Here is a 13,042-nt window from a genome sequence, read left to right as displayed (position 1 = left end):
TAATCTCCCAACGCTTCCTGGGTTGCTATGAGGGGGAGACAGTAGACCAACCCCTCGCATGTCATTGGGCCGCTGCGCTGCCTGGCAGCCAATAAAGCAGCACCAGGGCCTGTGTAAATCTCTTTCTCTATTTTCCTCTACCTCTCTCTCTCTCTCAATAGCATGCACATCCACATGTACATCTCTACCACCATAAAAAAAATACGACATTAAATTGAACTTTGACATTAGGGAGATTCAGTAAAGCATTTTGGAAATACACTTCCCAGATACATGCTTAAATCAGTCAAGTCAGTGTTATTTACATAGCCAAATAACACAAATTGTCTTAAAGGGGTTTTATAATCTGTGCAGCAAACAACACCATTTTTCCTTGCACTATCGATTCAGATGATATAAAATCTCCTCCAAAAGCCATCTGACAGAAAAGAATTTGAACAAGCATCAGAAAGAGCGACAGAGGTGGCATCCCTCTCCGAGGATGGACAGACGTGCAACTGATGTCGTGTGTGGCCTACAGACTAGACCAACATAATACTATTACAGCATCAGGATGACATAACTATAGATTATAGACTGTACACATGAAGTAAATGGATCACACATGTATTTATCCAGATATATTATGTTCATTTCTGTGACATGTGCACTGCCTGCACCTGTTTTCTGTGTTTACCTTTGCATTGCAGTGTGTTTCGGCCTTTACTGCCATACTGACTGACGTTACCCCACACAGTGTCTCCCAGTTTCCCCCTTTGCAGCATTCCTGCTCCAACTCCTCCTGTCAGAAGGTAAAAAACACAAGTATTACTACTATCACTAGGCCTATAATGTGCATGTTGCACTCCTGAGGCACTTCCGTATTCCCATGTAATTTTTTGGCATAGATAAAACACATATTGCATCTGCTATCTCGCCAACAGTGAGCCACATCATGGAGCCTATATTCATAAAAAGGTGCACATTTTGCTGTAGGTAGATAGAGGCCTCAGCTGGGGCCAGCTCAGTGAAGAGGACCACTGTACCACTAAGATTTAATAAAAGACGGCTGCAGCCCTTGTGCAAAGTTGTTTAAGAAGGCTTGTCTGAGATCAAATGGCAACATTTTACAGTTCCACAGTGTACACTGGAGGGGGAAGTACTGTGCACAACACTAACAGTGTACATGGTTCCAGTTTATATTCATTAAGGAACAGTATGACTGCATATTATAATAGCATAGAGGAACTTACGAGCTAATAAGTCAAAGCAGTCTAAACAAAATGCAACACTGTTTTCAAAGGTCAAACCGGAGCGTCAATGCTTTTTTTTTGGCGGACAACGTAACATTTAATCGGTTTTAAAAGTATCTCAGTGTGCCGATTTTAAGATCAAACTGGGAGGGGCCTTGGATGGACCTCTACAAATTAAATGTGCATACTGTGCAACACAGCTCGTATTGTTTCTATATTCTCGCTATATGTTCACTTCCACGGTTGTCGTGGTTTTGCGTTTTGAATAAAGAACTGCAGATTAGAATATGTATGTACAGGGAGGTTTATTGATTAAATAAGTCGGTGATAGCATCGCCCGGCTTTAGTCGCATGAAAATATCCCGGCATGCTAGCGACGCAACACTCAGCCAGGGAGGGGAGGGATGATGGAGCTAAGATGGCAGCCCAACTGAGGGTGCTGCCTCTCTGGGGTCAAGAACACACTATAGGAACTAATAAAACCCGATCACGACAAGGCGACTGATGGAAATTAATGGTTCCGTTTCTGCAATTTGTCAAGAAAAATGCTATGGCTTGAGAAGATATATTTACGGGAGACGAGCACCGTGGTGACGCCGTGGCTGGGATCGGAAGACCGAACGTTGTAGTTGCACCACCAGATCGGCTACAATTTGCTCTTATAATAACTGGGGACCGTGGATGCTAATTGTGGTATATCTGCAACTTGGAGCGGCCAAATAATGTGACGCGTGGAGGATTTAATGACAATTGGATTGCATCGGATGGCTTGATATTATCTATCTGTGGTATCTTTTGTGTGATATATGCATTGTTCTTCAAAACGATGATGTGTGCTGCTGCGGCAGCGGCCGCCGGTGGAGGGATTCTACCTTCCTCATCGCCGTCGATGGGGTTGGGTGTCAGGGTCATTTCTGGAGCAGGAGCCGAGCTCTCCACCATCGGTTCGGGAATGGGTTCTTGTCCGACACCCGGAGCCCAGTCGGATTGTCGGACTCGGTACCAGCTTTTACTCTCAGGGCGAGCTCTGGCCGAAAGATACAGGCGGATTTATACCACCGCTATCAATGATAAAGAGCAAGGGATAAATCAAGGGAGGTGAGTGGCTAACGTGAAGAAATATAGATATCGCAGAGGCTGGTCTGTCATTTGTGGGGCTAACTGGGCTAACGTAAGCTAACATTAACCCTTGCTTAGCGGCACGTCAGTTAACTACAGCTACACCTAAATAGATAGTTATGCATGGTTCTTGAGCTTGTTGGACTTTTGTCACATAAATGACTGTTTTACCTACAATGAATATGCCAGGGGCTACATAATTTAGGTGCATCCTCTATCAGCTTGCTAAGTAGCATTTTGCCAATTGACTTCCTTAGCTTATCGGAGCTAAGCTAACGTTAGTTCACCCTTGCTCGAGTGGTTTGCACCCTTGGTGCTTTTGGACATTGTGTATCGCTAAACATAGACATATTGTCACTGAAATATGAAAAGTCAATACCAACTTCGGCCATTACGACACGAAGAAATGCTCTATCGGCAATATCCAAAACAAGCTGGTAGGCTAACTGTCAAAACAGCAATTTTGTTTTGAGCAAAAGCCAGCTAACGTAAACAAATGTACTTGCTAGTTAATAGCCTACTTTAATTTGTTGCTTAACATTTTTAAATAATAACTGCTTGCGTTGTCCACCATATTTTACGTTACTTTATAATTTAATATAATTTGATGTAAGTGAGCTGTGTGTGTATCTAGGCCCAACGGCGTCACTGTTTCGATTGCTAGCTAACGTTTACTGACGTTGAGGAGCATCAGCCCTCATCTAAACGTAAACCTGGAGCTAACAATGACCAGATATAACGTTACAATCAAACTATTAATACATACATTTGACACAAAATGGCCCTAAAACGTTCGACATTGTAGCCTAATGGGTGAGGATGTGTTGGGAGGTGGATGAACTCATTTGCTTTTCTACCATAAGCGGGTAATACAGTTACGTCATCCTGTCAGTCAGTCAGGTTGTAGACTAGAAGAGCTTGACCAATGCAGCATCCTCCCTCACAAACCCAATTGTTGTTCTCAACCCCTCCCCATGTACACTTGCTTTAAGCTTGGGTCAATACATTGCTCAAGGGTCTAACATTATACTGTTTTCATAACCAGCTCCTGATTTATAGGTCTGTACAAGTGAGCAAAAAACAAATAATAATCAGGGGTTCAAGCTATTCATGATGTTATTTTGAACAACTCTCTTATATGTTACCAGCGTTTCTTCATTTATCTGATAGTGAAAGATGTTGCGTACACAAGGTGCAGATTACACTCGGAGAGATATATATGCAAGCTTTAGGGAACTGCTTTGGAATCCTTCTGAAAGCAAGGGCCAGATAGTCGTTTCTCTCTCATGGATTTGTTGATATTTAGCTACTATTGTCAACATCAGATGGACATTTTTGTCAGCCTTCTTTGGTATATCGTTTGTTTGGTATTTTCAATGAGTAATAGTAACCCAGGCTGTCACTGTATGCTCAAATGGCTGAATGATCTGAAGCTACCTTGACAAGCTATTAGAAATCAATATTCAGTTTCACTCTTGAGTAATTGAATTAAGCTATACATTTGTTTTTTTAAACTCCAGCCCTGACAGTAGACCTACAGTACCGTTGCAGATCAATAGGGCAACAAAAAACCATTGAATCTTGTTCAGTGAGAAGTGCACAGAATGACTATATCAATACTTAAAGAAAAGCCTTTTTACCATGAATTGCTTTTCTCTATTTAGTAGAGTGTAGTAATAATGATTACTAATTCATGCTCTGCCTTTCCTTTTTCAGTAGTCTTTCTATTTTTGGTCCCTAGCACTTGTCATTGTCAGCCTGATTTGTAAGTGAAATTAATCATAAGAAGCCAATGTAAAACACAGATGTTCGAGAGAGTTTGAAAACACCAAAAATGGAGTTTCTGCAGAAACAAACATCTGCTTGCTTCGGGTGTTTTTCAAGAGGAGTAACACTGAATCGAATCTAATGACACCTGCTACACAGTCTGATGGTGACGGTGGGGGGGGATACTGCACTTCGAATGGCACAAACTTTGCCAGCTGCATAAGATGTAGACTGAAAGTGAAAGTGAGATTATCAGTAAAGACACAATGGAGATTTTACCAGCTATTATAAACAAGTGAAAGTAATGACTTCTTTTCTGGCTTAAAGAATGTGTTAACAACAAGGAGCTTTACCATCCGTTCTCCTCACATCATCATATTTGCATTAAAGCTTGTGATAAGATATAAAAAAACGTGATGCTATGTGTTTGAGTGTCGCCATTGCCTAGACACACAGTATATTGTGCAATACTGAGGATCGCTTTATACTTTCAGGGGAAAGAAGGCGTTGAGTAAGAAGAAACTGAAAAGGCGACAGAAGGTCAAGTCAAAAGTCAAATCAAGAACAAAGGTAAGATATGCACGATTGTCTAACTAATTGTTACACAATATTACACTTGTTCTTCTGTGTAATGTGACTATCGCTGTATTTATATTTGTATATTAATAATGCATATGTATGTTCAGCAGTATGTTTAGAATGGCTGTTTTTAAACAATTACAAAATAACCCAAATGATATACGCCCCTCGAAGAAAACACAATTCCATCGTTGCAGTGTTAAATCACAAATGGGTGCAATATTTATTACTGGGCCATAGTCATGCCTAACATTCTCAGGACTACTTGGAGCATTTTAATTAAGTATCTACATGTAGTATTTTGCATTTTCTCTTTATATTGATAGAAATAACACGACTGACAGTTTTAATTTGCAACTGTCGCAGCCTCAGGTATGCACCGATACATCCTCACAGCTGGTTTGACTCTGTACTGAATCAAATGAACAGGTTGAGGATGGAGATAAAGATTCGGGTAGAAGGTGTTCGGCAGAAACATTGGTGTCATCAGCGGCTGGTCAGGTGCCAGGAAGCCCATCCACACACGGAGACGGAGAGGTGGATAGGCAGAGTGAGACACATGGGAGTGGCCCCGGCTTGTGCATGATGGCCTGTTGCCGAGCGACCTAATGTGTTTCCCATCTCCACGGCAACAGTTGCCTGCCTCCATCTCCTTCGTCCAAAGAGGAAACCTAGTCTGTATCAGTGGTTGTGGCTAAATAAAATATATATATTATCCTAGCTATATATATATATATATATATATATATATATATATATAGCTAGCCAGTGTTTGGATTTAATTTCCTTACAGCCACTTGGCAGGCAAAGGCAACAGAGATTAATGTGATCGTAGCAGAGATGGACTGAGGCTCAAGCGCTGTGTCATCGTTCACCTCAAAACTATTCCAGGCAGCAAATTCAACGTGGAGTGGGCTAGTTCTCTTCAGGTCGACTTGTTCAGTGAGTGGATGTCCTGGAGGATCTTCTATGGAGACAGAACGGACAACACTGGCAGGCAGGCGGGCATAAAGACATGGGCAGTTCCACAGGCAGTCGTGCTGTGTTTGTATGTGTTGTTGTGCTCACTCTCTCTCTCTGTCGCTCCTCTCACACCGGCATCCTCAGACAAGAGTGTGGTTTGAAGGAGCCTCTTCTCTCCCCCTCTGTCTGCTTCTGTGCTCATAAACATGGGGAAGTGGAGTCTGAACAAAACGCGGAGCGTAAACGCTCATCATCCTAATGAAGAGGCTGATGTAACGTCTTGTGTACGAGCAGATGTGATCTTTCAAAAACTGCAATTATGGTAACTACTTAATTGTACAAAATTATATATGCAATAGGACAGCGTCAGAAAACTATGTAATATATATATATAATCAAAATAGCATAATCTATCAAATCTACCTGGCAGCAGTGGTGCACTTGTGCTATTAGATTATTATTTATTTTTTAAAATCTGAGCTGTAAGTGTTGCCGACTTTGCGACTTTCCTGCTAGAGTTAGCTACTTTTGAGCTCGTGTTGCTGGCTGCTTTCATTGGGCTACTTTTTAACTGTTGGATCATTTTTAACATCCAAGAGTACCTCGCTGGTTTCTCAAGATTACCAACCCTAGCTTTAATACATGAGTCGTTCATGCTGTTGTCATCCCAGCATGAAACCATGATTCGGGGCCTCTCTTTGAATTCTGGGAAACCCCCCCCCCCCCCCCCCCCCACACTCCTACACCCACTTAGGGCTGGGCAATAATTCAATATGATCATGTAACGTCTTTCAATTTAATCATATTGTGATAAAATCATATACCAAGATATCGTGATGAACACCAAGGTCATCTAAACTGATAATAACTAGAACCTACTAACTCGCATTTCTCAGAAAATCTGATTATTTTGCTCTGGAGTTCTTAATTACATGAGAAAATTCTTTTCATTTGTCAAGTATTTAATTCCCACAGCAGTATACAAAATCATGTGGTTATTTCATATGGACTATTCATTTACTGAATGACCAGAAAACATGCTAAAAAGTAATTGAATTGAACGAAAACACACCCCTACAAATGACATACATATGCAACTGCTAATGCAGAATAGCTGCATATGAACACAATGTGTTTCAGAGGCTGAATTGAACATAATGTACTAGTAAGAGCCATATATGGTGTTGGAAATACCCAGAAATACAAATGTTATTCTCTGTGTATGCATTGGGTGGCGCTGTATTATATCTTGACTGCAGGTATATAGCTACTGAAATCACTGCTGTTGTCAGGTGTTCGACCCGGGAAGCGCAAAAGGTTTTGACCGCTTTTGTGGTGACAGTTTTGTTGTCTTTTTGAAAATGGTGCGCTTGATTGTCGGTGGAAACAAATTAACTGGTTTTATCAGCAAATAATCTGACTCTCATCCTACAAAACTGGTCTGTGGATGTTAACGCAGCGCACATCAATGGTAACGGAAGGTACCTCATGCTTCCAACCAGCGTCAACCGGGTCACTCCAGAGGGAAAGACGCCTCAGTAGCTTACAGGACTAGACTCCTTTAACAGTACTCATAACCCATGGTCCAAGTATACACGGGTACAATGAAAGGGATGTTTCAGAGAACAGTGGTGTTGTGTGGAAGTGGTAGATAGAGGGCAAAATAAATGGGCCAATTCAGAATTAATCAAAAAAAGACGGCATAACTGCAAAAATAATGATTGATTAATGACTTGATGATTCTCCTGTTGATAAATGCACATTTCCCATCTGATATGGTGGTGCAAAGTAACAATGGTGAGCTTGAGCCACTGCTTTGGAAGACACCACTTTTCTTCGTCTTTTTCCGCACTGTGGAATGTGTGTCTGTCTAAGTGCAGCCGGGGACTCTATACCAGCCTTCTCCAAAGCTTTTAGATGGCCATTAAATCATCAGCGCAGACAGAAACACAAAAGAATCCATCAGATGACCGGCGTGTTTGGGTTTATGGGTTGCTGCCGTCACAAAGTGAGAACAAACCACAAAACATCAGCAGGTCGTCGGGCTTTGCATAGCTGCGTATGTCTTTGCCGGTGTGCATCATGACATCACTTAAAGGAGCCTCTTTCAGTGAAACGTTTCTGATGGTTTGTTCCGTTTTCTAGTGTAAACCTGTCAAATGACACTTGACAGCTTCATGCTCTGTTTGCATGAAGATGTGACCTATCAGATGTAGTGTAACATATCTGAAATAGCTCACTCTAATCATAAACAGCAATCGCAAACTAACTGGAGGCCTACAGCTGAAAACAAGTGGGTGTATAGCAGACAGAGAGGGTCCATTGAGTGACAATGTCGAGTTGCATTGTGGGAATAATTTACTGATACAGGTCCTTGAGAATCTACAAATTTTACTAGACTGAACGGACCAGAATCTGATAATTAAGATTCACTTCTGTGTGTGTGTGTGTGTGTGTGTGTGTGTGTGTGTGTGTGTGTGTGTGTGTGTGTGTGTGTGTGTGTGTGTGTGTGTGTGTGTGTGTGTGTGTGTGTGTGTGTGTGTGTGTGTGTGTGTGTGTGTGTGTGTGTGTGTGTGTGTGTGTGTGTGTGTGTGTGTGTGTGTGTGTGTGTGTGTGTGTGTGTGTGTGTGTGTGTCACACACAGGATCCTGCAATACAGATAGTGACCATGATGTCAAATTGACCTCACAGCCCAAACAGTGCTGTTCCTGGAGGATTGATCTATACTGTACACATACAGATGTGCACTATTTACGAGCAATTTCCCACAGGTCATCCGCACAATTATTAAAATGACAGCAGCTATTACTTCACTTTTATCTGACCGTATCATTTTAGGTATATTCACATCATTTATTGCTGTATTTACAAATATAATCTAAATGAATTAAACATATGATAGCACCAGGAGACAACAGTTAGATTTCACTGTTTAACCTTTTATTTGTGGCCATAGTGGGTTCTGTGTTTCGGATTAGTGTTTTGTTTACTTGTGGATTGCAGATGCTGCCTTTACCTTTAAGATTTCACCACTTTATCAATACTGCTTCCTTTTAATACATAACAAAGACTCTTAAATAAATCTATACTAAAATACGATAGTATCATATTTGATCTCATGAATGTCAGGTCAAATAAAAAGGAACTATCAACTGAGGTCTTTTGTTTTAGCTGCTTTCAAGCAATGGAGGCAACCAAAATATTGCATACATAAAGCTGTTAGACTTGGTGGGGAGCCTCTTTGTTCTTATGGGCCCAAAACGCTACGCTTACTATATCAAACGCTCAGCTATATCATGCAGTACTTTGGTCTCTACTCCACCCTTTTATTTTGCCGCCATGTCCTAAGAAACCCTTCTTCTCTTTCTTGCTTCATGGGTTTGGGTTTTATGGGTTTTAGCATCTTTAGGTTTTATATCGTCTGAAGTTCTCTCTCAAGGCAAAGTGAATGCTGCCCGGTCACGAATACTTCTCTAGCAGCAAAACAGGAGAGCAGTGGACAGTACCGTCCTCCCCGCCGGTCTGAGCCCAGAATGAATGACCTTTCTCCCCAAATAGATGACATCACCCTCTGTGATTGGGATGCCAGAAGTGCAACACTGCAAGAGAGGCCCAATCGATCAATAGGATTCTCTAGAGAGGTTGCCTCAGGACTGTAGCTAACAGTGCTTTGGTGGGATAGAGAAAGCTCATCGATGGGTTGAGAGTAGCTTCTCTGATCACGGCTGTTTGGATGTAAGGGATCAAGCTTTGTTGTGATGATTTTAATGTAAATGTTGCCTTTCGGCTTCTCTCCCTCATTTATATCAAGGAATACAAATACAACAACACCTCTAACTAAACCTTCCAAAATGACCATTAAACTGACAGATTTTCCACGACAGCAATGTATCACATGACAGTGTGAAAGCAATGTGCAAAGGGAGCGCTTGTAGAGATGGACCTAATTTGAATTAGCCCAGAATCCTCTATTTGTCTCATTTGTTCACAGTCTGAGCAAAATGATTTACCTTTTTATTTTTAGAGCCTCGATTAGGACGAGGAGCCACCCCAAACAAAACCCTTTTAATGAAGGGAGGATCTCCTAAATATAGCTAAAGATGAGCTAATATTTCCCATGATGATTCATCGGTTGTCATTCCACCCTTGTCTATTCAGCTGTTTCATTTTCATTGTATTGCTTTTTTAAAATAATAAATATCTTTTACAGCTTTGGTAATCTTTTTTTTTTCTTCCCTGCACTGGTTATGTAAAATGTTGGGTAAGCCATTTTGTAACTGTGTTGAGCTGATCTTGAAATGGGTAAACACTCGCCCAGCCCACTGTGTACAAAAGGGAGCTTCCTGAGGAGTCGAAGCAAAAGCGAGGATTCATTTCATACCACAAATGTGTCACTGACTAGACATGGAGACACAACTGACGGTGTAAAGACTGACACTCCCATAATATTAGTGTTATATAACTTTGTTCAGTCAAACGTAACAGCTAACATCTGCCTGGAGTCCCGTAGGTTTAGGAACCTCTGAGGACTTTCCACGTAGAGCCAGATGAGAAATCACCCCACTTATCGTGGTCAGTGGGCACTACTGGCTTTGGTTAGGCGCTTCTTTAGTGGACGAGCACTGAAATTGCCTCTTAAGCAACTGCATGAGTCACGAGCAGTCGAGAGACACAACCCAAAACGAACGATTTCAAGCTGCCTGTCCATGTTAAACAATGTCAACAGCCTATGTTTAGAAATACTAAAGCCCATGCTTTGTACAAAATCATGATCAGCTCCATGGAGATCAGATTAAAACATGCTTACTGCTCTGTCAATATCCAGTCACTGCTTTTGTCTGTCCGGTCACTTTGTTTCATATCGTTTTAAATTGTGTCTTAAAGGCGATTTTGAAAAAAGTCAAATTTCAATATGATGATGTTAAAGCTACTATGAGGAAATTTGAACTGGTTATGAAATGGTGTCAATTTAATACTGATGCCTCCATATGTGAACGAGACCATCGGATAGAAGACTGTCTATTCATTGGTGCCACCAGTTCGGATTCAGCGCAAAATCACATGAAATCATGCAGGTTCACTGGCTCTGGCAGAGACCAGCCCACTGCGGACCGAGAGCCCATAGCCGTACTGCTGGACCCGCTGGAGGGAAGGGAGGCACGGGAGAACCAGAACCTGGACTGAGCGTAGCGGACTGTCGGACACCTCCTGCAGTAAAATTAGATGTTTTCTGAAGGGACTCTGGTGCTCGGAAACACTACCACTTTAGTCCACAGGGACCGCCAAAATCAACACAAAATGAAAGTAACTTCAAGGAAATTTGTAGTGGCCCGAGGGAACCAACCATCAGGTTTAAACACAACAGGCTGACTTCTTACAATTAGACATACTCCTAATCAATAAACATTGCTGTTTATAAAAGATTATTTTGTGTGCTTAAATAGCTTATCGTCACACCAAATTGTATCAAATCTGCTGATCCCCCTCACTCTTTTTTTTTTTTTTTTTTTTTTTTTTTTCACAGACCGAGAGTCTAGATGGAGCCCTCTGCGTGCCGGACATCAAGCTGCACAGCAACCCATCTGCTTTCAATGTCTACTGCAACGTGCGGCACTGTGTGCTGGACTGGCAGCAGAGAGAGGCCTCCCTAGTGCTGGCCTCCAGGAGCTCGGTGCAGAGCGGCGACTCCGACAGCGAGGAGGAGGAAGAGTACCGTGAGCCGGCCGTGAAGCTGCCAAAGGTATGAGCAGTGGGGCAGTGTTGGCCGCTGATGTGTTGGTGGCGGCGCTCGGTGTCAAGGCGAGAGCCATGCTGTGCCCTTTATTTTAGGGGTACAACAATCCTTAATCTCCCGGGGCTGGTATGTAGGACTCATTATTAGAGTCGCTTTACAAGAGGTCTGACACCCTCTTTCTGTGAGGATTACAGCCTCTGCTCTGATTCCCCCAGCTCCCTCTTCTACTGTGAGCCTGCCGGTTTATCTGTCTCACTCATCATCAGAGCTGTCGGCTTCCTACTAAAAGTTGTAGGAGCACCAATTAATGGACATGCAAGGCGACACATTCATATTTTTTTATAGTTTAGCTGTATTATCGATGCTTTGGTGAAATAGCGCTTTTTAATAAATGGAGACACCAAATAATAAATTGTGCGGTTGAGTCTTATGGGCTACCACGATAAAGGTACTATATTTTTAACTAATCGAACTGTAATGATGAATTGCTCGCTGCAAACTGGGGCTGCTCTCTCTCTCTCTTTCTCTGTCTCTCTCTCTGTCTCTGTCTCTCTCTCTCTCTGTCTCTCTGTCTCTCCATCTGTCTTTCTCTGTCTCTCTCTCCCTCTCTCTTGTGTGTGCTGGCCAGAGGTAATACGCAATCACAGCTATCCAATTCGATGACGTTAATTGTTTAGGATTGCTTGTGTAGTGTCTACCTTCAGTTGCACTTGCAAAATCAATATTAGCATTGTGTTATGAATCAGAATTGTCACTTTTTAAGCACACAATGACTGCCATTAACGCCAGCACTAAAACCGCGTGTTGGTGCGGGTGGGACCGATTCATCAGTTTCACATCATGATCATTTGCAAAACAAAACAAAACTGGGTTACATTTGCAAGTCCCACTGTTGTCTCCAACAGTCGGGATGTCAAGCTGCTCTACTGAAACCAGCACTAAGCCTAAAGGCAGATGTCCGGTTGCATATCGGATTTAAAAATGTAAAGACAGAGGAGAGCTGGAAATAAGCAAAGTTATTTTTAAGATGTGCTAAATTGATATTGTGGAAATACCACAAGAGACTGTTGAGTTGCACTTAATTGCTGTAGTGTGTTCATGTTAAATAAGAAGTACATAAATGGAACTGCTTTGGGATTAATTCTTAAGCATTAATATTTTTAATAATGCACCAGGTTGGAGGGTTCCTCGTACAATTCCTAGCCTTAATTCTCTGAGAATCTCTTTGATATCCAAGCTAAACCGTTACTGAAATATCCCTGTTTGAGAAGAAATCAAATCATCATTGGAAATCGACTCTAATTGGGAACTTGTGATTCACAATCGAACTGATTTAGGAAATCAGTTCTATTTAATAAGCTCACTCCAACAGGACTAACCGTGCTACAGTGCCACAGTATTTCAATAGTGATATAATAATTATGTATGTGTGTGTGCAATGTGTGTCTTGTGTTGTGTGCTCGCTGCACATACTGGTTTACAGGTAAATACTGGAATGGTTTAACTTACAGTCGTCATTGTGTTAACTGGAAAGTTCCTATTTCATCCGGACAAATGTCAATGGCTACTGATATAATATGTCAGGGTGATTTAATTTGACGGAGTGCCTGAAAGCCTTGAAAAAGTTTTTCACTTTCATACATTTAAC

At 41.7% G+C, this 13,042-nt stretch overlaps 1 protein-coding gene across 15 annotated transcripts in view; it reads left to right on the top strand.

The window, feature by feature from the left end:
• The first annotated feature begins 1,636 nt into the window (after window positions 1-1,636).
• The window catches only part of mycbp2 (MYC binding protein 2), a 64,499-nt gene continuing 53,093 nt past the window's right edge, over window positions 1,637-13,042 (top strand). For all 15 annotated transcript variants that reach the window (XM_076081820.1, XM_076081817.1, XM_076081822.1 and 12 more), the window contains exons 1-3: window positions 1,637-2,330; window positions 4,613-4,688; window positions 11,185-11,400. In XM_076081820.1, coding sequence (XP_075937935.1) covers window positions 2,059-2,330; window positions 4,613-4,688; window positions 11,185-11,400 — 564 coding nt within the window. In that variant the 5' untranslated portion in view covers window positions 1,637-2,058. The remainder of the gene's footprint in view (window positions 2,331-4,612; window positions 4,689-11,184; window positions 11,401-13,042) is intronic.

Source organism: Anarhichas minor, unplaced genomic scaffold (genome assembly GCF_050575085.1).
Source record: "Anarhichas minor isolate MPS153535 unplaced genomic scaffold, ASM5057508v1 ptg000087l, whole genome shotgun sequence".
NCBI classification, from domain to species: Eukaryota; Metazoa; Chordata; class Actinopteri; order Perciformes; family Anarhichadidae; genus Anarhichas; species Anarhichas minor.
Note: the sequence above shows the minus strand (reverse complement) of the source record. Positions and strands in the feature narration are given on the sequence as shown.